Here is a 26990-nt window from a genome sequence, read left to right on the forward strand (position 1 = left end):
GCTGAAGATATGATACAACTATTCTAGTTTTCATTTTAAGGCTTATTCTAATCTCTTAACATCTCCAAAAACAAACGGTTGAGATGAATTTTTAATTTAATGGGTGAGATGAATCTTATCTGGCCAATAAGTTAAAATTTTGAGTTGGGCGAAACTTATTTGTATTATATGGACTAAACATTTTAAATGTATAATAAAAATACAATGGGTATTTGCGTTATTCACGAGCCTAACAAGCCAAGCTTAGCGTTATTCAAGTTTGGCTCGTTTACAAACGAGCTTGAAAATTGAGCTCAAGGTTGGCTCATTTACTAAACGAACTAACCGAAGACTGAGCCGAACTCTTAATGAGCCAAGTTCGAACAATTCATGAATAACTTGGTTCATTTGCGGCCCTAAATATCATTGTTTAAGAAGGGTCTAAATTGTATCTACCTATAATAAACCCAACCCTCAAGCATTATAAATTACTTTAAAAGTTTATTAAGACATTGTTTAGATAAAGATGAAGTTTATCTAAATATTCAAAATTTAGTTTTTAAATTTGTAAGAAAAAATTTAAATTTTTTAAAGCTTATCTATATATATATATAAATTTGACGACTGTTACATTTTTTAGTTTTTATTTTATATTTTTTTATATTCAAAATTTAGTTTTTAAATTTGTAAGAAAAAATTTAAATTTTTTAAAGCTTATCTATATATATATATAAATTTGACGACTGTTACATTTTTTAGTTTTTATTTTATATTTTTTTAACGGCAGTTACATATTATCACTATTGTTCCAATAAATAACACGTCAAAAGTTGGGTAGTCTTTTAGGCACCTAAAGAACCTGACGACACACTGGACTTCGTCGTACATTGTGTCATTTTCGAAGACTAAAAAGTAAAACAGTGTCCACGATCTTCTTAGGGTACCGTGCACGTGATGGACACACTTTCTTGACTCGGTTTCACGAACCTCCGAACAACCCAAGCCAATCTTCACCACGTGTCACAATCTCATTCCCTTCCTCTCTTTAACGCATCTTTCAAGTTTTGTCTTTTCTTTGCATGCGGTAACCGAAACCGCGCATGGCTAACATGTGCAATCACCAAACCCGGTAGCACAGAAATCGTGTGGCACCTATGGTGACTCTAACCACACCCCCCTCAATCTTAGTCACTATAAATGCAGTCTCTCTCAAGACGCACCAAGTAGCTTTTGTTTCGTTTCCCCTCTGTGCTTCGCCAACAGAATTAGGACGTAGCAAGAGAGTGAAAAGATTCCGAGAAACTAAAGAGAGAGAGCGATTTTCTCGAGAAACTAGAGAGAGAAAAGATCTGTTTGTTCGATCGGTCCGTACGAGTGGAGAGATGTCGAGTCTGCCTGAGTCGCTGAATGTGGACTCCTCGGGGGCTGCTGCTGGACCGAGTTCCTCCAGAGGCGCAACAAACCGTATCAGGGCCGACTTGAAATCGGCCTCGGTCGATGACTTGATACTGTTGCTTCGCGAGTCTGAGTACAGAGAAGATGCTCTCTTTTTTCTTAATAAGGTATACACACACACATATATATATATAATCTTATCTGTTTCTTGCAAGCTTGTTCTCTTGTTTGTGTCTGTTTGGTTTCCGGGAAAGAATGTGGGAAACTTAAAGAAAATTCGAGAAAGAGTAACTTTTCTCAGTCAATTCAACAATTGAAACGGAGGCATCGTCCTATCGATGACGATTATTGCATTTTCTGATACCATTAGCCATTATGATTATATGTCTATACATATATATATATTCGATTGGGTTAATTAATTCTTTAGAGGACGGTAGAATGTCCTGGTTTCTCCTAGATTGCTGTACATTCTGCCATATCAATCGATCTCTCTCTGCTTGATTGCTAGTTATTTTTCCAAAATGTAGTTCGTTGTATACTCTTATATGAGTTGATAGCTACAGTAAACTTTAATTTACAGGTTTATATGCTCATACTTCGATAAGTGATTTTTTGGTGGATTTACTTCAGATTGTTATGTTCTCAATTGATTTTTCTAGACATGAAGTATGAACTGTAATTGCTAAATCAAACAAGTGTTAATCTACTCAAACACATTTTACTAATATGCACTACTATGTAGAATTTAATATTACTTTCCCAGATTTTTTTCAGGAAGTATTTTTCTCCTGGTGCTTTTTTTAATCTTCAATTGCATAAATGAAGATCATGGCGTTGAGGAATCAAAATCCTCTCGTCACTTTTCCTGTGGTTCCGTACTGTTGGTGAATTTTGCTACTATAATGCTGGGATTTGATGCTTGGGTTATTTGGGGTCCATTGGGTTATGCCTTATTCCTGTAGAGGGTTGACTGAGGCTTGGAGAGGTTTCTCAGTAGGAGCTCTCATTCAGGATGCTTGGAGCGCTATGCCCTTTGTATTTGGTGGTGCATTTGACTCGAGAGAAATGGGAGATATTTTGATGGAAAGGAGAAACCTATTTCTATGCTTAAGTTATCTATTATTTATACTCTTTTTTGTTGGGTCTCAGGGAGAGATTATAGATCTATAGAGGAGATTATTGTTTTTTTGGCCTCTTTGAAGGTTTGAGGCGCTTTTTGGCCTCTTTGTTTCTTAGGGATTCACTCCACTTTTGAGCGTTTTCTTTTTTAAATCTTACTTATCAAAATAATAATAATAATAATGGTACAATTTCTCCTGTAAGTAAGGCAAGTGAAATTTCACCATTATAGCAATGAAATTGGTGAAATTCACCATTTATAGGGATGAAATTCACCCGCTGAAGGGAACTGTGGGAAAACGTGAGAAAACATGACCGGAGAGGATCTTGATCCGGCGTTTAAGTCCCTCAAGTTTTCCCTTATGCTCCTGATAATGTTGATTTAAAAACATTATATATTAAAGTGTGCTTGTTCTTGATTTTAATTAGTTACTATTTATTTATTTTCGGTCAGAAAAGAGAAACAGTTGGAGATTTGGCATTGCTGTTGTGGAATTCATTCAATACCATTTATATACTCTTAAAGGTATGCCCGTGTGCCTTGACTCTTCTAGAATGCTTCTTCACAATTATATAATTTTTTAATGAAATTTGGTTAATCCTTTTTAATGTGTAACCTTTTTATCATTGAGATTCAACTTTTAGCCTATAATAATAAATCATTAGATAATTAGAATTTAGAATTTAGAATTTAGAATGACCGGAACAGACATTTTTCATTTTCACAATTTGATTTTTCTGACTTTTTTCACGGTGAAAGGTAAGAGTATACTGATGTAAAGACTGTACAAACAAGGCAAAAGCCAATACAGCAGCATAAGCTGAAACAAGGCTGAACCAGCAAGGAGCACAGCCAGAATGTCAGGCCTTACAAAACAATGGCTTTTAGGATCTTACATTAGGGAATTCATAGCATCTGATATTTCTGGTTGATATCACTTGTGAGTGAAATTTTGTGGAGATGCAAATTCATTCTCTATTTCTTTTTCCTTTTGTTTTTCTTTTTGTTTTTCATTTTTAAATCTCTTTTTTTTTTTTTTTTTTTTTTTTTTTTTTTTTTTTTTTGGTTTAATTACATTTCAACCACAGGTAGAAATTCTTGCCACAGGTCAAAAATGCAACCACAATATTGAGATAGCCTTATTCTTTATTAAAACCATTTTTATATTTCTATTTTATCAAAATGTATTACTTGAATCATGTGACATTTCTTGGAGAATTAGTGGATTAATTTAGCAAAAAATGGTACTTATCAAAAAAAAAAAATTAGCAAAAAATGGAATGATTATGTTTTTGTGGTTAGCTCCTTCTATGTAGTTTATTGGGAACTTTTTAAACGTAAAAGATTCCCTCACTGTCTTCAAAACTAGGAAGCACAGACACTTCCCCAGGGTTGTCATTGTTGTATTGGATATATATCCGATACGAATACATGTGGGAAGCATCCGGAATTTTAAAGTGTATGTATATATTTCAAATCAAATACAACAAGCTTCTGGGATATGACTGGGCAAATTTGAAATATTTTTTATAAATATATGGGGGTTTGATTGTAATAGTAAAAAAATCATTGTTTAAAAGAAAAAATAAAACAAAAGGGACTTAAAAGTCCAAATCCAGAGTAAACAAGAAGAAGGGACATTTGGTGTCCACCAAGATATGTATTAATTTGGATCATTCAGTTCTAGGGTTAGGGTTTTTAATTCTTTCTCTATCGTTTTGCTTTATCTATTTGCCTCTTTTTATATGAACATATTGGTGATTAGATTTACATTCCTAATGTAATGAAAAACTAGTCAAAAGTTAATTATATATATATATATAAATTTAATATATTATTTTATTGTTGTATATTTATCTTACTTGTATCCTAATTTTTGAAAGTTTGTTGTATCACCGTGTTCATGTCGTATATGTATCCCATATCCATGTCCGTGCTTCGTAGCTCCAAAATCAACAACTACCTCTCACTAAGAACATCATACCTTCCCTATCACTGTTGCAGCAGCACCACCTTCCTCCATAATCTTATCAAGGATGATTGATGGTTTATTTGCCTGGTTTGTGGTTTTTGTCGAGCTCCACCATAAAGAGAGCAACTTTGGCTACATTTCTGGCAAGTTTTGTGACTTCTGGCAAGTTTAGTGGAAAACCTCTCCCCCAATGAATTCCATTGTTGACTCTTGCAGCCCCGAGTGCGACATGATGCTTTTTTTCTTTATTTGTTGCAGAAAGTAAGTGTATCTTGTGGTCTTAGACAATGATTAAAAACATTTTGGCATTTAAAGCTTCAGTAATTCAAAAGTTTTGTCTGATGCCTAAATATAGTACATTGAGAATAGAGGAGTATAAAAATGAATGAAGAGAAAAAGAGCTATGTATTTCATATTCAAATATAAGACCAGTCTCCTTCACCACTGTCCATCTGTACACCCTCTATCTATTCCCACAAAATCTGAAACCACCTTTCTACCACCACTGCGCTTCACTTTATTTTCTCTCAGTCACATCACCAGATCTTCTACCCATTGAAGCTGATGACCCCCGACCTGATTTTACTTTTTTAGATTATATTTGTTGATGATTTAATCACAAAATGAAATTCTCTTAGCACTACCTTTTACTCTTTTAGGGGTCATTACACCTTACTTTTGAACTCATATTGATGTTGAATGCCTGATGTATTCTCTCTATTTCAGGAAGTATTAGATGTATACAAGTTGTTAATACCATCAAAGCTTACTACACGAGATTCTAATCGAGTTTGTGATGCTCTTGCTCTACTTCAGGTCGATCATTATTTCTGTTATTCTTATTGTCACTCTTATCAATCTTCTGTTATTTTTTTATGATAAATGTTATAATTATAGGAATTTGTTTGGAATTTTGAGTTGGCCATGGCTTTTTTTTCTATGTTCAAGGAAAATATTGGCCACATGTATTTGTTCATTTTACCTTTTTCAAGTTAAAGCAGGTTGCCTGAGGGATCCGCTTGGACTTCGATGCTACATTCTCATACATGCTCTTATTGAAGTCATTTTACTTTTGTAGATACTCTCTTCAGATATCATCTAATCTATGATACAACTATTCACTAAGAAGTATGCTTGTAAAAATTAAATTTCAGGACGTGTACAAGTATGTTGAAGCTAGAATTAACAAGGAAATGCGGAAAGACAATTGTGATTCCATTCATGCTAGGGCTTAAACAACATCTATGAAGTAACTTTAGAGGTAGCATGAAATCACTGGGAGGGACATCCAGACACGCAAACCTGTATTGGCAACGTGGTAGATTTGGGATTGACATTAGGCTTGTCTGTTTTGAAATGAATTAATTACTAGGGGACAGTAATAAATATATTCTCTTGACTTTGAGAATTTTACAGACGTTAAGATTTGTCACTCCCCCTCCATCCTACAATGAGAGTTTCTTTTGGATAGATGGGATTCTCTCTCATATGTATGAATTTACACCATGTTTACTTTGACCATATTGTCTCTCTCTCTCTATTGTGGACCAGTATATATGTAGTTTATTTTTATTTGAATTAGGAGAGTAGCAATGCTGCAATTAGATTTGAGGCTTTTTGGCTGTGCATATTAACTATAATATTTATTCTAACCTATTCAAGAGGAAAAAATGAGGCCCGATGAAGATTGTGTTGCAGAAGTTCTCTATTAATACAGTAATATAATTATGCATTAGACAAGAAAATCATTGAATAAGTTTGCCACATGCTCATAGTGGAGAAAATTTATGTGGTCAAACTTTTCCTCAAAGATTTTGGGAGTAATAGAGATCTAAACTGTGCGTCAAGATAAAAGCATATTGTATAATCTTACAGGAACATGTCCTATTATTTCAGATTATCGTGATACTTTTGCATTCTGTTTTCACATCCAATACAGGTGGATGGTTTTTACTGTCTGTCAATCTGAAATCTAACTGCTTTTCTCCCTTTTTTCATATTGTCTTATTTATTTTATGACAGTGTGTAGCTTCTCACCAAGAAACAAAGATGCCATTTATCAAAGGTAATTCCTTGGATCTAGCAAGTTGAAACCTGCTAAACATTTACAAGCAATATCTATATTTAATATATGTACTTCAAAAATATATTTAAGTATCTAGGTGGACTCGGTGTAATTGCATTATTTTTGCAACAAGGAACAAAGATGTATGTATCACTCAATTTTGCTTGTTTTTCTTTCTCATTTCATGTATAATTCTTATCATGCTATTGCAGGAGATACTTATTAAAAAGGATCCCATAAAGCATTGAATCTGAAAATACTGATGGAGCACAAAATCTTACCTTTTTGAATCATTTGACATACTTATATGTTTAAAGGTAGTTCTAGATATGAATTTTTGCATTACCATGCTATATGGCATGTCTGTGTCTAGGACTGTCCTTTAGGAGTAAGAATTTGTATGTTCAAGAGATTTATTTATTCATTATTACTTAATAACAAAATATTAGGAGCAAATGAACAAACTATAACCTTAAAATCATGCTTTCGTTGCCCAAGTAGTCAATGAGGTTTTATTGATTTGCAAGTCGAATCTTATATTATGATTCTTAATTCCTGCAACAAATTTTAACTTTTTCATACAAAGATGTGTGGAGGTTTTTTTTTTTTTTTTTCAACTAATGCTCTGTTTGCTAAAATGTAAAACATTTTCTCAAAAATATTTTCCATTGTTTGGTTGCTTAGGGTATTAAATGAAAATTAATTACAGGATGTGAAAGTAAAAGAAAGTGAAGTGATGAATAAAATTTCCAACATGCATTTTATTAGCATGAAAATAAATTTAAGAATGTAAAAAGAAGACGAAGAAGCAGCAGTAGCATTACTATAAATTCATGAAACTTTATCAAGAAATCAAAAATTTCCTGTGATTTTTGTAGGAAAATTTATGGGAAGTTAGGTTGTATGGGAAATCATCCTTCCTATTCTCCTATGTGTTTTTAAAAAAAATCATTTTAGCCTTAAGTCATTTTACGTGCTCGCTCTAGACAAGGACTTTCTCATATTGACTCCTTCCGTACTCAAACTCTATCTAACAAATTCTCACGCCTTTCTCTCGCACTCAATCTCTCTCCTCTCAGCTCTCTCTTATGGCTTACCCATGCATGTTGATCCACTGCCACTGTCACACCACACATCTCCTGTGTCTGAACCTTCTCACTCTATTCCCGATCTGTCTCTCTCTCAACATCAGCTTGTCACCCTTGATCCACTTCTGTTGTGCCATTACACGCGTTCTCAATTAATGAGTGTCAACTCCTCTCTTTTACTGCTTTCTTTGTATTATTTAAAAGCTCTAGCGCTATCTTTAATTTTAATTGTGTTTTCCAGTTTCAATTGGGGTTCATCTTTGCATTGGTTTTTTATTATTATTATTATGTTGTTGATTTGGAAATTTTAAAGAAGTGATTAAGTTTGTCATTTATGTTTTGGGATGAATTTGGTGTCATTTGTGTACAGAGAATATTTTGTGGATGTAAGCCAAAAAGTTGAAAAATGAGAAGAAAAAATTAATTTTAATGATAAAGGTTTTACATGGAAAATGTTTTAATTACAATGAAAATGTTCTACGCTGAAATGGATGGAGCGCAAGTTTTTTTCACAGAGTTGTCTATTGCTTCTAGTGAATTCGAAGTGGCTGTTCTAACTGGATTTTATCTCTTGCAGCTAAGATACCTATATATCTGTATCCTTTTCTTAATTTCAAGGAATCTGAAAAGCCGTTCGAGTTTTTGAGGCTTACCAGCTTGGGTGTCATTGGTGCCCTAGTGAAGGTGCTTATTACATCTTAATATTTATTCTTAATATCTTGATATAACAGATCCCATGTCCTTCCATACATTTTGCTATATTCATTGATTTTGAACTTATATTTTAAAACATCAATTAAATGGATATGCGTCCTTGTCGGAGCATGAGATACTCTTTCAAGTAATAGAGGCATTCTATATATTATATGCATTTTTATTTTCAAAAAAAATCCCTACAAAATCTGATAGGAACCTATATTTCATGTGTTTTTGGCTTTTAACTGAAGTGCACCCATGGCGCATGCTCTTCACAGTAACCAAGCTGTCAAATAAATCAGTGTCATCGGTAAATTCAGTTCTGATTTTCTTCCATTCTTCTTTCCATGACTAAAATAAATCCATCACGGTGGAGTCAATGCTTACACCTTCGCATTGGCATCTAATTTATATTTTGTAGCCAAGTGCATTAGAGGTATGTATGTACTGCATGGTAACAGAGATGCTCACATGAGAAGATAAATGCTTTGCTCATATGCAGCAGCTTGCTCATCCTTTTTCTTTTTCTTTTTTTTTTCCTTTTTTTTTTTGTCCAACTTTTTAGCAGATAATAAGAATCAAATCCAAATTCTACCTTTATCTTTTAAATGCCATTCCAGCAGTTTACCAGACAGAACAGCTACATATTAAATGTGATCAATTGTTCTGATTAGACCACACTTTTGTAGTCTCTCTGCTCTTGTGCTCTCTCTATATAAAATTATACACGTACTCAGAATATCACATTATTTTATGATAATAACTTCAGCTCTGTATGTTTTTAATATTGCAGGTTGATGATCCACAAGTAATTCATTTTCTTCTTGAAACAGAAATATTTCCTCTGTGCCTACGTTGCATGGAATGGGGAGATGACCTATCAAAAACAGTGAGTGCTCTCAATATTTTGATCTTATGCAAGCATGTGAGATTTTTTTCGTAACTCTTTAACATTGTGATTTTTTTTTAAGGCTACAAAGATCCTTGTAGCCAACAGAAGAACCTAGAGACAGATGAGTTAAGACTAAATTTGATCAAAGTTGGATGACACAGTAGCATCACTTAATAATAGTCAGGATAAGAAGATCCTCTTTATAATTGTTTGGTCCGTGCACACTTAAGATCTGTGGTAGAATCAGTGAGAAGAGGTGTCTGAAGCGTCCACTGCCCTATATCTGCTCTGTATTGTTTAGAAAAGTATAATTTTGATCTCGTCAACTTGTATTATCATGATATGGTTATCTTTTCTTTTGTATTCTTCATGATTCTCCTTGTCCAAAATTGAATTGATCTTAAGTAGAAATAAGATTAAACATTTAACTAACAAAAAGAACTGAAACGTTAAATTAATTTTTTTAAAACCGTCATACCATCAAGGATTTATTTACCATGCATTCTTGATTTGATTTAGTCGTGAAGCTCTTTTCTCTACTATATTATTTTGCTAAAAAATTCCATGAATACTAATTAACTTTAGGAGCCGAAATCCGAATCCTTAAAATACACCACACACTGAGAGTAAATGAATCCTTCCATGAAAAACAGGGGGCAACACCATCCCCTCGAAAGCAGGATGACAGCTGAGATGGAGCTAGGAGCCAAGTGCCAACCTATACTTCTTCGGGCTTGCTTTGCGGCCCTTGCCCCAACATATAAATGAAGGACGGGCCTCTTCAAGAAAGCTTTGCATGGTAGGCGCTTCCTATTCCCTCAGATAATGATCTGGAAATGGGACAAGCCACATGCAAAAAAACTTGCTTGTGTGGTTCTGGCCAGGAGTCAGGGACCCAGTCTACTGTACTAATATGTGTAGGTTCCCGTGAAGCATACGAGAATGCTCCATTTGGTAGCTGGAGGGGGGGAGAGAGAAGAATATGAGTTTCTAAATTCTAGCAAATAATCTTGCGGGCTGAGTTTTATGCCGCTTACAATATATATATATATATATATATATATATATATATATATATATATATTCGATGAAATTCTCTTTGTATCTCATAATGCTTTCAAGACTATTAATTCTTATAAATATCTTTTGATTTCACAGGTTGCAACCTTCATAGTAGCAAAAATTCTTCTGCAAGAGGAGGGGCTATCATATTGCTGTTCCTTTGCAGAGCGTTTTTATGCAGTGGCACAAGTTTTGGAAGGCATGATGGAGAAACTTGCTGAAAAACCTTCTACTCGGCTGCAAAAAAATATTATTCGTTGTTATCTTAGGCTGTCAGAATTCCCAAGGTTAGTGTTGTGAATCTCACTACCGCCACACTCAGATTGACAATATTGGTTTCTCTAAAATTTGGTTGCAACCACCGTACTGGTTGAGCATCTGGTGAGGAGGTCTTGATCCTCGGATTTTAAATGCAGGGCCTGTGATGCATTAAGGCGTAACTTTCCTGCAAGGTTAAGAGATACTACATTCATCAACATCCTTTGTGTAAGTTCATTAACCATCTTGGTGTGATAGATTAGCAGTAGGGAAAGAAAAAAAAAAGTAGAAAAGCTTGGTGGAGTGCTTGCAGAACTCAGTCGTACAGAAATTTAGACGCACATACATGCACACCTTTTGCTTGCATGCACATATGCCTTTAAGCCTTTCTAAGTCTTCCCAGAATTTAGAAATTTTTCTTCGATTCCTCTCTTCAGCCTAGATATATTGGACAACTAGGATATTTAAAGCTGTCCTTCAAACGAACACTATATCTTCATTTTTTTCCCCTTTTCCTTGACAAATAACACGCACAATTTGCCTCTGTAGTAACTTGAACTATGAACCTTCTATTTTGAAATTTTGAGGAGATACCACTTGGCTCACCCTTTGTAGTGAAAGAATGCTAGTTTAGAAGCTAAAAATATGTTTCCAGTTTTAGTGGGGCAGCATATCTTCTGAGCAATTCAAACATTAATCAAATCGCACACAATACATAATGAATCAATCCAAAATAACTCTTGTCTAATTATACGCATGAGATATTAAAATGTGTTGTTTTCTTATTATTCTTTGAAAATTTGCTATGATAGGAACAAAAGCTGTTTGGGTCTGGGGCCATGAAAGTGCTCTTTTATCATCTTTTCAAAAAATGGAGCATATAATTAAGTGAAAGAATTGGATAGGGTGCTTGATGGAAGGTAGGACATGATTAAGGGGTTGTAGGGTACTTAAGTAGATAACTTTCCAAAGGTGAACAGACCCCTGTCCTTTATAGTGGTAAAGGCGTCAATTTTATTTTTCCTCTATTTATTTATTAATAAATAGCATTCAAGGTTCATAGTCAACAAGGTGGAATTCTTTTACTAGTTAGTTTTGTTGATGATCTTGAATCTTACCATTTTCCAGATTTCTTATGTTGTATGTGCCTTTGCAGGAAGACCAAATAACCAAGAGATATCTTCAACAATTATTTTACAATGTCATGGCAGGACCCCGTCCCAGACCAGAAGTAGCTGGGGATGCATCAGGCCACTTCACCAGAGGCTAGACAGCGGAGGTGCAACTATGTTTTGTACTTTGTCCGGGATATCAGTTGAAACAACCTACCGTTTGAGCATAGTTAGGAAATGAATCCTGTAGTACTGTTGTGTATATCATGGAACTACTGCTTGTTTAAGAAGCTTTCAGCTGATGTACGACTAAACCAGTACCTTCTACTTTATCCTAATGAGAAAAATAAGAAGAGGTAAAGGTAAATTTAAGCTACTCTGACTCTGCAGTCGTATTCTTTTCGAACAACTTTGTTCAGAATGCATGATATTCTCGGCTGGTAATCTTTTAATAATTTAATTATATTTTGCTGAACACCAAATTCTAATGGGGAATTCATGAGGACAAATAGGGTTGGTTCTTCAATGAGAAAGTTCTGCTTTGTAGAGGCGATGAGCATATCACTAAAAGGAGCATAAAAAATCCTGCTAAGACCGTGCCAACATTGTAAAGCCAAAGATAAGACTAGATGGGAGTAAAAAAGTTAGAATTTTCAATAATCCATCAGAAAAAACTTGCAATGCACAACCAATCATTACTTCACCCAATTTCATAATATTTCCTTTACGATCCATGGAAGGGGCATCAGACACTACATGTAGGATATCAAAATCCATTACCCATTTAGGTCATTAAGGAATGCAGTTCGGAACTACTGGAACTAGAAATGGGATAGTAATGAACAAAAGCTCAATGACACAAAAAATGGTCTTAATCTTGTGAAAATGAAGACAGACCATCTGACTTTGAGGGGACTGAGAGATTGTTCTTGAGCATGAAAGAAAGATCATGCATCTGTGAAAACAGATTCTCTGCATCATCCTTTGTCTGTGTGGTTGCACTGGGAACATCTCCATCTTTCGCAGCTTGTCCAACATTTTCTCCAACTTCATTTTTTGTATCAGCCATCCTAAACAAGTACGAGTAGATATAAGAAAAGGTTGATGAGCATACATTGAAAATGTCATAACATATAATCTACCACATTAGTATAATCAGCAGCACAATTTGAGATGCAGGCAGTTCACTGGAAAACTGCTGCAAACCAATGAAACACATCCAAATCAATATGAAGCAGAAGGTTTGAAAGGCTTCTAAAGAACCAATATAGCAAAACGAGAGACTGAAAAGAGAATCCATTTACATGGACTCTTCAAAACGTGGGCAAGGCATCCATGTCGGGGGGACAATAATGGGCACTAATATAGGACAAGTGTCCAACACCTTTGGTTGGACAGGCACCTAAAAAAACACATTGAGTAACTAATTTTATTACAATATTACTTGAACAAATGAACTGTGACGCTCAGTGGGCGGGAGCAGGCTTGTGAGAGGCAAGACTCTGGTGCAAGCTATGTGTGCTCACAATTCCCACATCGCCTGGGTGTGGAAGAGTGAAAGTGCTATATGTAGACTGATTACCCTTCTATGACACAACATGTTTTAAAGCCATGATGGTCGTGAACCTACCAGAACTCTAGAGTTAACCGTGCTTAACCTAGAGTAGTACCAGGATTGGTGACCTCCTGGAAAGTCTATAATCCGAGAGAGCCAAAAGTGGACAATATTGTGTCGGTAGGATGAGGGACGTTACAAATAGTATCAGAGCTTAACCCAGCCAGAAGTGTACCGACGGGGACGTCGGGCTCCCAAGGGGGATGGAATTGTTAAGCTCAGTGGGCGAGAGTAGGCCTGTGAGAGGTAAGGCTCTGGTGCGAGCTACATGTGCTCACAATTCCCACATCGCCCGGGTGTGGAAGAGTGAGTGCGCTATATGTAGGTTCATCACCCTTCTATGACACAACGCGTTTTAAAGTCATGATGGCCGTGAACCTATCAGTAATCTGGAGTTAAGTGTGCTTAACCTGGAGTAGTACTGGGTGACCTCCTAAGAAATCTTTGGTCCAGGGGAGCCAAAAGTGGACAATATCGTGTCACTAGAGTGAGACTCGTTTCATGAAATGCCTATATAGAAACTATATTACATGAAGACATTAGTTTACTTTAAAAAAATATTAAATAATAAGAATATTTAGCAATGTCCATGACTCCATGAGTCCTTCTGTTCGGGAATTTAACATGTCCGACGCTTGAATACATACCTGCACCCGATATATGTACACGAGACCATGTACCATATCTACCCTTCCTATCATAACACACATTAGTTTTGGTATTGCCCTTCTCCTAGCTAGCTTTTACCCTAATGTGATTTGGTCAAGGTCAGTCATATGTTGATCAATGTGACCCTGTTTAAATAAATTGACAATGACATTTTACAAGAAACAGGTAACCCAAGCAAACTCACCTGTCTGAAGCAGGAACCTTTAACTGCAATTTATTCACTTCTCCATTACCAATTTGATTGCTAGATGATCCGGAAAAGAGATCTGGTTGTGAAAAGCTACCAAAATCCATTTCTTGAAAATTGTTGGTTGAGCTGGACAAATTTATTTCCGATGTTTGTTCATCGAAGGGGGCAGTGTGATTATCACTTCGATTCGAGGAATCCTTAGAAGAATCTTGTGCACTAGTCAAGCTTGCAAAATCATTCCACCCATCAAATGAATCACCCTCTTTACTGAGTGCCTTATTCCCCGGTGCATTTGTGCTGCTGGTTTGCCATTGATCATCCTGTAACCAATCACCACTGCTAGAAGGATTGTTTAAATTATCAGCTGTGACACTACCCTCAGCTTTCATGGTTGCATCAAATTGCTCAGCCTGATGAGACACCGTAGAGTTGAGATTATTCCAAACATCATCTTGAATCAAGTCATTAGTCACTGAAGAAAAGGCATGTGAATCATTCCCAGGTTTTCCATCTTTTAAATCTTTCCCAGTTCCAAAGACTGAGTCCATGTGGGAGGAAAGATCAATTGTGGAACCTTCGAAAGGGTCAAATGATTTTGAACCTTCATGCTGATTTCCTGAACCAGCAGACTGAAAATCCGCCCAACCAGAAAACTGCTCACCCTTTACATCTTCATGAGATCTGACAGCTGTCTCAGATGGCTGAGCATTTAGAAATAAGCTGATATTTTCTTGATCCACAAATGTACTAGCCTTTATATTATCAAACTGCTCAATTTTCACTGGCTGTTTTTCTGTTGCATTAGAAACAGTATCTTGTCTTGGTTCTGGAAAAAAGTTGTCCACGTCAGCTCCAGTCAAGTTCAAAGAACTTTGGTCCTGTACAAGTACCTTGTTTGTAAAACTAGTTCCAGGTTTCTCTGACTCAGCTGGCCATATTATCTGTAAATTTAAGAGATCAGACAATGAAATTTCATCTTTGCCTGAACTTTTTCCTCTGTTTGATTCATTTCCTTCAATGGGCGGTCCTATAGTCTCCTGCAAGAAATGAAGAAGCTGATTTTACTCGTCGTCTAACCAAAAATGCAAGATAAAATGCACAAATTTAAATAAATAAATAAATAAATAAAATGGCCAAACGAATAATGTATTGATGTATAATTATAAGTTTCTAATTTGGTTTCAAGAAGAGCTATATATCCTCCACTGTTTGATGCACACATCCCCCTCCCCATGTACTCATGGAATCCCATTGCATTAAAAAAGAAAAGAAAAAGGAAGGTGGCATAAACATAGTGTCACCCTTTAAGGCATACAACGTCTCCCATATCAAGGGGTAGAACCATCCCAATAGAATCATGAAAATATTTGTAGTGGAAATCATCATCGTAGAAAACATCAAATCGACATACCAACTAAAAACTTCAACATCGACACCACCACCGTGTTCATGCAGGAAATTATGTCTCAATTTTCTATAAGGGTTAGTTTGGTAGCGTAAGCCAGCGAGAAAGGAAAAGAAATAGAAAATTTTAAAAATTTAGTAGTTTGATTAGCGTGAAAATGAAAGTTTTCAGGAAAATAATATTCCCGCAACTGCTTGATTTTCCTCAAAATGTTTCCTCCATAAAACACGTGTAAAATTTTAGTTTCGCGTGAAAGTTGTATCATTATATATTAGTTTCCTCTTATACCTTGTAAGTTATTTCTCTTTGTTCTTCTTCAAACTCACAAAAGTAGAGTTTTCTTACCCAAATTAATACTCCTAATTTGGTTACAACTCTCTTACTCTTCAAATTTAAAATTCTTCGCTACACTTACAAAACAAAATAAACTAATCTAATAGCAGAGTCCTAATATATAATGTAAACTTCCCAAAACAATAAAAAATAATAATAATAACTATAAATAGACAAATACCAAATACTGGACATTAGGACATATATTTATTAATAAATCCAATTGTATATATTATTTTATTACTATTATTATTATTATTATTTTATTATTAAATTCATAAGGGTAATTTAATTGTATATATTATTTTACTACTATTATTATTATTATTTAATTGTATATATTATTATTATTATTATTTTACTATTAAATTCATAAGGAAAATTTTGACATGTAAAATCATTTTCCTTTCACTCTCTTGCTATCCAAACTAATTAAACAATATTTTCTCACAAGTTTCTTCAAAAAAATTCTTGCTAACCAAATGAATAATAGAAAACTAATTTTCTTTTCTTTCACTTCACTTTCTTTTCTTTCACTTTCCATCATCAATTTTTAACTAACCAAACAGACCCTAATGATTAGGTTTCTATTTTAAAATCGTCTTTTGTTTAGAAACATTCTTGTTAGACACTATTGGGTAAAAACTTGTAATATTTATCCAACTGGGTTTAGGACTATATAAATAATTTAAATAAATACACTAGACTTTTGTTGAGGCCAAAAAGACTTTGTTGTCTTCACCTCACGCAGATCATAGAGATGGTTGGAAAAGATAGAAGCCCACTGCTCCCGAGCAAGAAAATGCGATAACTGAGTGGCTTGTGGACAAGTACATTAAGAAGGGATAGGGCATAGCAATTCTGAAGGTAGGAGGATGTTATGGATACTCTAATTTATGATTAGATCTCGACATGTGCAAATATATTTCTGTATGCACAACAGGGCATTCTGAGAGGTAAATTATGTACAATAATGACAATGCACCATTCTTTTTTTCTTTTTTTTTTTACATCACAATGCAAATTTGTACATTTTCACACGATTTATTTCCATTTTTGATTGTTAGTCCCTAAACTGCAAAATTTCCATGGAGCAACCCCAATTCATACGCTTAGACACAACTACATTTGGGTGCAATAAATGAATCCCTCTCTCTCATGAGTATATGTACAAGAATGTAATACATACACTTAACATATGCACAACTAGAATTATACATAAGAGTATATACATATAAAAAAAAAATGTAACTAACGTAGAACATGATACAGAGAAGAGACTAACCGATTCATCCAAGTCCAAAGATTGAAGTAACCATCGATACCCAAAAGTCGATTTGAAGGCGATTGGATCAGGAGTGACCTCTTTCAGTTGTTGATTGCCACAGTACACACAAATCACCGATTGTAACCCTCTGACAAGCCTTCCTTTGCAATTCTTGCACCGGAGGTCCGGAGGCGACGGGTCGAATCCTGCGATCGATCCGGCGAGCGATGGGAGGGCAGGGAGGGTCGGGTCTTGTGGGTCGTAGGAGGAGAGTCCGGCGTCTTCGCGAAGCGAGATCTGGACTTGGCGGATCAGATCCGTCGGGACTTCGAACGCCATGTTTCGATTGTTGGAGTTTCCCCTGAATTTGATTCTTACATCTACTGAAAACGAGAGTTAGGGTTTTTCTCCATATCTATCGTGTATAAATGTGTTGATGTGTATCTACTGTGGTTGAGGCCATCAATCCTTCACGATTTGCTGCATCGAATTTACTATTTTTACGACTGGGATTGAATGAATTGTTCATGTTTTAATTACACAAGTGAGGTCGAACTCGTTTCTAGTGCTGTGTTTGGCTTGATCAGGAGGGAGTTAAAGTTACATCGCAATACGGCAAATTGAAAAATGAAAATGTTACTGTAATATGTATTGTAGGAGCACTAAAACAATAGGGCAAATTGCAATAGAGAAATTAGAAATAAAGTAAATTATGTATGATCCATACAATATATATTTATTTGGGTTAATTTAATTCTATATAACTTTTAAGTCATAATTATCAGGATGTAACTGCACACAAAAAGAAAGAAAAAATTTTTGAATTAAAATAAAGAACTGAGACTCTCCACTTACATGTACCATGCATAAATAATTAATTAGAAACACTCGGTACAATAATTTGGTATAACAAATCGATGTAAGTATAATTACTCTTTTTCAATTTATATGCCCCGCCTGCCCACTATATTATTATAGTCATTTTCTTAGTTATACATATATATATATATATATATATATATATATATATATATTAAAATTATTAAAATTTATATTTAATATATAGTGCCCACTTAAAATTTTCTTTAATTTTTCCTTATTTTCTTTTTCTCTCTTTAAATTCCTTTAATTTTCTTAAAATAGTAAAAAAAAAATTCTTCTTAAGTCACGCTACAATTATTTTTATTTACAAAGTTATGTCACTTTCTTTCCTTTTTCTTCTTTTCTTTATTTCAAGATTTTGTGACCTCTCGTACTCAACTATATGGTAAATGGGCTGAAGACTTCAGCCTTAATAAACCTCTCCAGTTGATTAAAATTTGAACATCCTAAGAGAAAGAACCAAAAATTTTATAAAAAAAAAAAACAAAAACCAGACCCAAAACAGAAAAATAACTGTAGAAAACAATGCAGATGAAAAGAATAATTAAAAAAAGAATTTTTATTTCAATCAAGTAATACTCACACCGAACACTTGCACTGAATTTTGCCTAACCGAATAATTTTTAATTAGCTATTTATACCATATACAACTAAGTGGAGAACTTTATTTCCTTATTTGTTGCATAATTGACCAATTAAAAAACTAGATTTAGCAATTCACTGCAACTATTCAGTGCAAGAATCATTTTCCAAATATAAATTTGTAAATCTTTCTATACTAATGATCCTTCAACTTTTGATAAGATTTGGAGTCAACTTTTGATAAGATTTGGAGTCGAAGAAGAATAAATGATATACTAGTTAGAGGGAACAACAAAATAATAAAGAAGACTTACTATAGTTAAAACGATTACTTTCCTGATACAGAAAAGAAGAAGTAAAAAAGGTATTTTAATTACATTCAAAAGGTAAAGTTGAATGGTATAATAATATATTTTGTATAATATATTATATAAAGGGTAAAGTACATTGACACCCCCTGAGGTTTGAGGAAAGGATAAGTAGAGGAAAGTTAGCCTGTTTTTGGACAATGACACCCCTTCAAGTTTAAAAAATGGACAAAGAAACCCCGAAGATGGTGAATTGACCTTATTACCCTTTCAAATAAAATTAACATTTTAATTGACTTAAATACCCTTTGATTAAACCCAAACCCGAAACCAAACCCAAACCCGTCTGTGGATGTTATACAATTCACCAGAGCAGAGAGAAGGGAGATCAGATGGATGGTGGTTGTGGCCGCGGTGGTGGGGTAGAGAGAGGGGGAAAAGAAGGGGCGGCCATAGTTGAAGAGATGAGGTGAAGATGAGAGAGAGGAAGAAGATATGAGAGAGATTGTGGTGATGGCCACGACAGTGGGGGTGGCGGCGATGACTGCGACAGTCGCGGCGAAACCCAGAAGTATCGGCGAAACCCTGAAATTGCCGGTGAGGACCAAGCTCCGATGAAGATGCGGCCACGGACTTAACAGTGTGGCGAAGTTTAAAAACCGAGCAACAAGAGACCGACGAGCAGAAATAATCCGACCAGCAGAAACAATCCGACGAGGACCAAGCTCCGATGACGACAAGGTTCAGATGAGCACAATTCGGCGACCGTCTGCAAGGCCGAGGAGGCTGAAGTGGACATCGCTTCTGCTGTCCGTTTTGAGTCCAATTAGAGCCCTTTCCGTGCGAAGATGAGAATTGGGGATGGTGATGTGCACAGATGAGGGGGTGATATATATGTGTGTGTGTGTGTATGCGTGTGTATAGAGAGAGAGGGGAAGAGGGTGGTGGTGGTGGCGGCACCAATCTCATCCTCAAATCTTCCCTGCAGGCTCAAACATCAACTCTCTACCGTTGTCAAGAATCAAAGACGCCGGCGTGGGGAACGTCTCTGTCAATCCCGGTCAAACCCGGCTTGTCCGAGGCCGAGTTCGCCGCCCAAACCGAGGCTGAGCTCCGGCAAGGTCGAGGAAGTCGCAGTGGCAAAGCTCCTTTTCGGCATCTTCTTTAATGGGTGGTGATTATGGAGGTTGGGGGTTGGTGGAGATTGGGGCAGTGGTGACTGGTTGTTGGTGTTTGTATATATATATATATATATATATATATATATATATATATATATGAAAAGGGTATTTTGGCCATTTAAGTTTTAAATATTTTATAATTAAATTTAATAAAATAGTGAAGGGTAAAGTGGACTTTTCACTTGATTTCAGGCTCTGTTTGGAGGGCAAATTTCACAAGGGGGTGTGTTTGTCCAAAAACAAGCCAACTTTCCTCTGTTTGTCCTTTCCTCAGACCTGAGGGGATGTCTTTGTACTTTACCCTTATATAAAATATAATGTATAAAAATTCGTACATATGGTAAAATAAAATGTAATTGAGTAAAATTTTTTCTTTATTTACTAACTTAACGATGACAATAATATGTTAGAGAGATGGCGTTAATCACCACTGTTAGATGCTCACTGAACCACGTCGAGTGAGAGATTAACTGGGGATGATTTTTTTCCTTAATGCACATGTCAATATTTTCTTTTTCACATTCAATTGTGTAAAAAACCAAACCCATCATTAAATTCTCCTCCCATATTAAAGAAATTAGGAATGTATAACATTTCTTCATAAAATCCTTTCACTCTTTTAAGAGGTGTATTTGTCCCATCCCATCCAAAAATTCTCAAGAATAAAATTCTAGAATACGAGTCTGAGAGTACCATATCCTAAATGTGTAATGGAACTTATCTAATAAATAATCCAAATGCCAAGAGATCCAAAGGTTTGTAGAACTTGATCCAAAATTAGGGCTGCAAATGAGCCAAGCAGTTCTCGCAAACTGTTTGGGCTCGGTCCATGAATTACTTGGCTCAATTTATAAACGAGTCGAATCTGAACATCAGTAGGTTCGACTCGTTTGTTCATGAACTGTTCACGAACTGGGCTCGATAGGTTGTTCGCGAACATACTCGATTATATACAGACACACATATCCAATTATAATATATAATTTTATGTTATGCAGGCTTAATCTATAAGTCCATTAAATTTTCTAGTCTTTTTTGTTTTAGAACCAATTTTATCATTTATTGATTTTAAAACAAAAAGTAAGCCCATTTGTATAATCCAACCCAAGCACATGTCTTATGTCTAACCCTAATCATCTTCCCTTTTTCTAAAATTATCAGTAGCCCAAACAGCAACAGCAACACACTCAGCAATCTGCTTTTTGTCATCGAATCTTACTTTTCTCTCTTTCTCTTCTTATATTTTATTATCTCATCAAGCAGCAGCGGCAACACACTTATATATTAATCTTTATCCAAACTAATTCTTAGTATAAATTTTGAGGTTTACTATTGATCTGTGCATCTCTCAATTTTTTCCATCAAAATCAAGTCTGGTAAGTTTAATTTTCAATCAAATTTATTACTTTCTTTTTCTTTTTCTATCAAACTTCTCTCTTTTTATTACTATAAATCTATTTCTTTCTCAAACATTTTTTTTTTTTTTTTTAATCTTTTGTTCCAAACCAAGTACCACAAAAAAATAAATAAATAAACGAGCTATCAAGCTCGGCTCATCGAACATAGCTAAGCCGAGCTTGAATTAAATTTTCTCGGCTCGAGCTTGAGCTATTCTATTACCTGACCGAGCCGAGCTCGAGCACACCATTACTCAGCTCATCTCATCTCATTTACAGTCCTATCCAAAATCTAACATTTCAAGAAGAAAAAAAAAATTTACAAAAAAACAAGCTTGCACCTTTAAATAAATTAGATTAGGGCAGGAGTATATATGGTGAAAGTATTATGGTCATGGTCATGTCTTAAGCATGATCATGGAGATTGGTGACCACTCGCACACGATTCTCGTACGATATCATCGTAATGTAGGTGGGCGAAAATCAGGACCATACAGCCAAACAAATTTTTACATAAAAACAAGACTCATCAATTTAAGTGGGACCATCAGACCCTTTCCTCACAAACCGGCTTATTAATTGGTCCATATGCGTCGTACATTAGTTTTACACATAAACAATACAACCCTCAAGTCCGTGTATGGTAATGCCTCACTTAGCCTTTTCAAGGGCCGTGATTGACGAGGACGAGCACGTGATCGAATCATACCTAAGGAACAAATGAGCCACCAAAAGAGACGCCGTGAGTGTTACATAGTCTTTAGCCGGACACTGCTTGTTCGACTCACTGGGTGACCCAGTCTGCGGCCCGTTCGACCAGTACAAGTAATTCAGTAACTCGCGACCTTTCTCTTTTGTGAACCGGTCCGTCACGAACGTTTCAGGATCATCAAACACTTTGGAATCTCTCATGACCAGAGGCTGGTACCCACAGAGCAGCTCACCTTTCTTAATTTCGAACACCGAGTCGTGTGAACTCAGTAGGAAGTCCTTCCTAGCTCGGCCGTATTGAAGCGGAACGGATGGGTTGAGTCGGAGCGTTTCGTACACGAATGACTGAACGAGTTCCATGTTTTTCACCGAGTCAAAACTCAGAGTTGACCCGCATTTCTCTCTCACTTCTTTTCTCAGTTTCTCTTGTATCCCGGTGGTATCAGACCCGAGTGTGCTCAACAGAGTTGGGAAGAACACCGAGAAGCCCCCGAACGCGTTAAACCCGAGTATGAAGAGAAGGTTGTGAATTGCCTCTTCTTGACTCAGTTTGAACTCAGTCTTACCTCTCTCTATCACTTCTTTGGCTTGTGTCTCTATAAACTTGACGAGTTTGTTATAGCCTCCGCTCACTAGTGCAAATGGGTAGGAAAAGGAGTGGAGGAAGATCTCTTCCAGGGGTTGAAGTACGCCGATTTTGACAGTGGGGAGGAGCTGAAGAGCGAGCCATTTGTCGAGCATGGTGTAGCCGTACTCGGCGATTTCCGGTGAAGTGGCGGTGTCGGCTCCGAGGAGGCAGCGAACGAGGAAGCTGAAGAGGAACTGCTGTAAAGGGAAGAGGTAACTAACGGAGTCGGAGGAGGAGAGTTGGGAATCAATGGTGTCCCACATGGTGTCCAGTTTGGAGGTGACTGTGGACGCCCAAATGGAGGAGCTCCGCTTTAGGATGTCCATTGCAAAACTCTTGAGCTGTACGTCAATGTCAATAGAGATAATGGTTATGATCATGAAATATAATTGTATGCTTCACATTTATATGTACTCTGTTGTTTGAAATTCTCGTTAGAAATGGAAGCTCTAAACCTACCATTGCCTAGTTGATGCATGCATCCTCCAATTACCTAAATTAACCAAGTTGTTTTAATGCAACTTAATTGGTGTATTTATCTTATAATAATCTACCATCCATAGTTATTAATTTTTATTTTATTTTTTCTCAAACTTCAAGCAAACACAAACCCATATTCTACAACCTTAGAACTCATAGCGTCTTAGTATTAATTTAATACTCTTAATTAAGAGGTGCTCTCATCACGAGCTTCCTTTTGCGGGAGTTGGAATGTGGAGTGGTCCAATCACACAATTATTATAAGTTGAAAAATGATATTCATCTTACTAATTAGATTTATTTATCAAAGTAAAACAATTATAATTATTAATAGTCTGAAATAAGGCTCGTTTTAATCATCAAAACAAAAAAAACTTTAACTATTTTAATTTGACAAATAAACCTAACTAATTCGAGTGGACAGAGGCTAGTTGGGGCAGATTCCAGTTGGCGGGAAGGTTTAGAAGCCTCAATGGCCAAAAAAGCTGGTGCTGGAAAATATTAAGCCAGAACAGAGTAGTTGCATAACAGAAACAACCAGGCATGCCAAGGTAAAAGCCCCTTCTCAGCTGAACCTCATGACTACTATAATTTTAATATTTTTTATTTTTCGCAAATATTGTGATTGGTTGAACGGAGGATGAGCGTTGACCGAAGGCTAGCCAGCCCGCTTGGCGCTTCTCAAAAGAAGGAACTCATGGGATGTGTCCAGTTACAACGCACAGACGGTGATAATCAGATGGATGATCATAAATTTGAGTGATCAGAACCGTTCACTCTTGCCAACTCGGTTAGAAGTAGATTAGACACAAACCTCTGATGGGTTGACTGGACACACACCTCTAGCTAGTAAGCCCACATGGGTTGCATAATTGCATTGCATGAATCGGAATTACCTACGGTGGAACACTACGACTTCTTCCGTCCAACTTAAAATGCACTTTTCAAACTAGAAGGAAGTTCTCAATAGGAGATTTCCTTACTGGATTGAATAATGGAGTGTGAAAAAAGATATTTTGAAAATGATTGTTGGATTGGTTAAACAACCGTAGTTGTGTGCGGCAGTGGAGATAATGATAATAAATACGATAATATTGCTACGTCTATATCAAATTATGGGGAACACTTATTAAAATCTGAATCATCTGTCATCTGACACACTGATTTTTTGAAGAAGGAATCGAGAACCACATGCCATCCTCATGGGTGGTCCTTAAAAAATCATTTTTCTCTGTATATATAGAGAGGGAGAGAGAGGCGCGATCCATCTTAAACACATAGTGGGCCATATTAAAAGGTCTGAGGAAAGATAAGGGCAATCCAATTGACCAATTAATATGTAATGTAATCAACAAAGAAATCACGAAGACTAATTACGAAGATAATCTATATAGCATATGTTCCTTTTCTTTTATGATAAATTCCACACGAGAGTATACGATTAAAATTTATTGTTATCTTTAACTGTCTTTTATAATTTAATATGTACTTTGAACTTTGAGGCCTGATCTGATAATTTTGCATCAGACCATTCTAATATAAACAATGTTATGCTAGTTCATCACAACTGCCATAAAGGCCCATCCATAATCGTATAAAAATCGGTACAAAAACAGTAGAAACACTTGCAATATAATTATTTCTTTTTTTGGTAAAACACTTTTAAATTATTTAAAAAAATACACGTGATAATAATTTAGAGTCCAAATATTAGATAAGTTTTGTATTGATTTATTTGACTAAGACTAACTCCAAGTTCATTAATACAACACCAAGTTCATTAATAGCGATGACTTGAATAATAAATTAATCGAATTTAATTCATATCAAATAACATACCCACCCATTTATACATACTTTAATCTCTATCTAAATTCGATCTAAATTCGATGTGAGATAAGTCTCACTTATAACCTTCTTCTCCACCTGAACTCGCACAACGTTCTCGTTGCGGTCAGGCCACCCTACTTACCCAAGGCTATACTCGGATGCATTCCGAACCAGGCGCTGACACCGAATTAAGGACTGATATCAAAAGTAACGGGTGGGCGTTTGTCTATTTATTCAAATCTCGAGTTATTGGATAATACTGTATACTCCCCGTTCATAGACACTTTAACCCGTCCAAATCCATTCATACACACTTTAACCCGTCCAAATCCAAATCTCACTTGTAACACTAAACCATTTGTTCAATATCAAATGATGACCTCTCATATATTAGGATTATTCATCCTGTATATTCTGCATAAATTTTTATATATGTAACAGATTTGTTCTCCTAAACTATTTTTTGCCTTCTATAACTAAAATGAAAACAAACATTTCGTCAACAAAACTGTGAAAAAAAAAAAAAAAAAACAACTGATAAGGAAGTGTGAAACATTAACAAACTTCATAAAAGGCAAGTGAAATTTATCCAATAATTAATTAGATTCTTCATATCAACTTCTAAACTGAATTGGGTTTCTCACGTCCTCTTAATTCACATCTCTAATCCGTACCATTAGATCAAAAAATCATTTATAAAAGCTTAATTCCCTGAAAATTCTACTTCCACTAAATTATAGTCAATCTAATCGGGAAAAAAAAATAAATAAATTTTCCAAATCGAATCCATGAATGAGTTGTTAAAAGAAGTATATTAAAAGGTCTAAATTAAAGGGGAAAAAAATAAAAATTTCTGTGATTATTATGTACGACGTACCTGAGCGTGTGAAGGCTCAGATGTGTCGAGATACGCACAGACACGAAGATCGCCAGTGAACTTGACACTAGGCATGAAATCTCCGACTAGGATATTCCTCTTCTCGACGATCTCCATGTCGAAGAGGTGAGAGAAAGACTTGCAATCGAGGACGGCGATGACGTTAGGGTTGACGCCGGTGTAGAACGGGAAGGTCGGGGGAATGTTGGTCCGAAACACTGTGCTCTTGTTCGTCTCGATCCTCTTCCTGAAGAATGTCTCCGGTCCTTGGAACCAGAAATAGTTCAGTCGGTCGGAGATCGGCCCCAACAACGGCCACCCGTAGCTGCCGGGAATTGTACGGACCTTCGCCGAGGACGGCGGCGGCGGCGACTGTGTTATTGACGGCGATGGAATATTAGGCGTCGCGCTCATGATTCTGGCCATCATAGCCGATTTGGTTATGGTTTTCGTTTTGATCTGGCTCAGTAGTTTAGAAGATTCGAATTAGGAGAGAGAAAGGAACAGAAAATAATTGGGAGTGAAAGGCGTGTCTATATATCTTGGTTATGTATGTTGTTCTGTGTCCTCCTCTGTGTGTGTGAACTTAAATGTTAATTTTTAAATTTTTTATTTTATTTTTTTTATTACTATTTTTTTTCCAATGAATGATTTTAATAAGTCACGTGTTTTTTTCTTTCGAAAAGTCACGTTGAGTTATCCTGTTTATTGTTTTGTTAGGACTGTGGTATTTATTATTGTGGGTTTCCTATGCACAAATGAAATAAACTGACTGTGGGAATGCAAATAAAATAAGAATTGAAAGAAATGACTGAGTAAATGAAATGATTATAATTATTTTTGTGCTTGATTTGATCGATTTAAAATTTAGAATATAATTAATTTTAAATTAAAATAATTATTATTATTCTTGTGTTTGATTTGATCAATCTAAAATTTAGAATATAATTGATTATAAATTAAAATTGTTCAAAATGTCACTTTCAAGAACAA

General features: G+C 35.6%; 3 protein-coding genes across 3 annotated transcripts; 1 reads left to right on the plus strand and 2 right to left on the minus strand.

The window, feature by feature from the left end:
* Positions 1 to 1213: 1213 nt before the first annotated feature.
* On the plus strand, positions 1214 to 12051 carry LOC132307381 (cell differentiation protein rcd1-like). Its single transcript, XM_059805111.1, has 9 exons — positions 1214 to 1541; positions 2951 to 3022; positions 5196 to 5285; positions 6492 to 6534; positions 8200 to 8306; positions 9112 to 9207; positions 10369 to 10559; positions 10689 to 10758; positions 11687 to 12051. Exons 1-9 carry the CDS (start codon positions 1362 to 1364, stop codon positions 11798 to 11800), a joined length of 963 nt encoding a protein of 320 aa, XP_059661094.1. The 5' UTR covers positions 1214 to 1361; the 3' UTR covers positions 11801 to 12051.
* A 223-nt stretch (positions 12052 to 12274) lies between these two features.
* Positions 12275 to 17826, minus strand: LOC132307382 (uncharacterized). The gene is made up of 3 exons (XM_059805112.1): positions 17140 to 17826; positions 14111 to 15153; positions 12275 to 12712 (listed from the first exon to the last, which is right to left on the minus strand). The coding sequence occupies exons 1-3, from the start codon at positions 17458 to 17460 to the stop codon at positions 12514 to 12516; spliced, it is 1563 nt and encodes a 520-aa protein (XP_059661095.1). The 5' UTR covers positions 17461 to 17826; the 3' UTR covers positions 12275 to 12513.
* A 4151-nt stretch (positions 17827 to 21977) lies between these two features.
* Positions 21978 to 26567, minus strand: LOC132307383 (fatty acid hydroperoxide lyase, chloroplastic). The gene is made up of 2 exons (XM_059805114.1): positions 25998 to 26567; positions 21978 to 23151 (listed from the first exon to the last, which is right to left on the minus strand). The coding sequence occupies exons 1-2, from the start codon at positions 26424 to 26426 to the stop codon at positions 22123 to 22125; spliced, it is 1458 nt and encodes a 485-aa protein (XP_059661097.1). The 5' UTR covers positions 26427 to 26567; the 3' UTR covers positions 21978 to 22122.
* Between the last annotated feature and the right edge of the window lie 423 nt (positions 26568 to 26990).

This window comes from Cornus florida, unplaced genomic scaffold (assembly GCF_030987335.1).
Source record: "Cornus florida cultivar Cherokee Brave unplaced genomic scaffold, ASM3098733v1 CherokeeBrave_3.0.0_Hap2_Chr05, whole genome shotgun sequence".
Lineage (NCBI taxonomy): Eukaryota > Viridiplantae > Streptophyta > Magnoliopsida > Cornales > Cornaceae > Cornus > Cornus florida.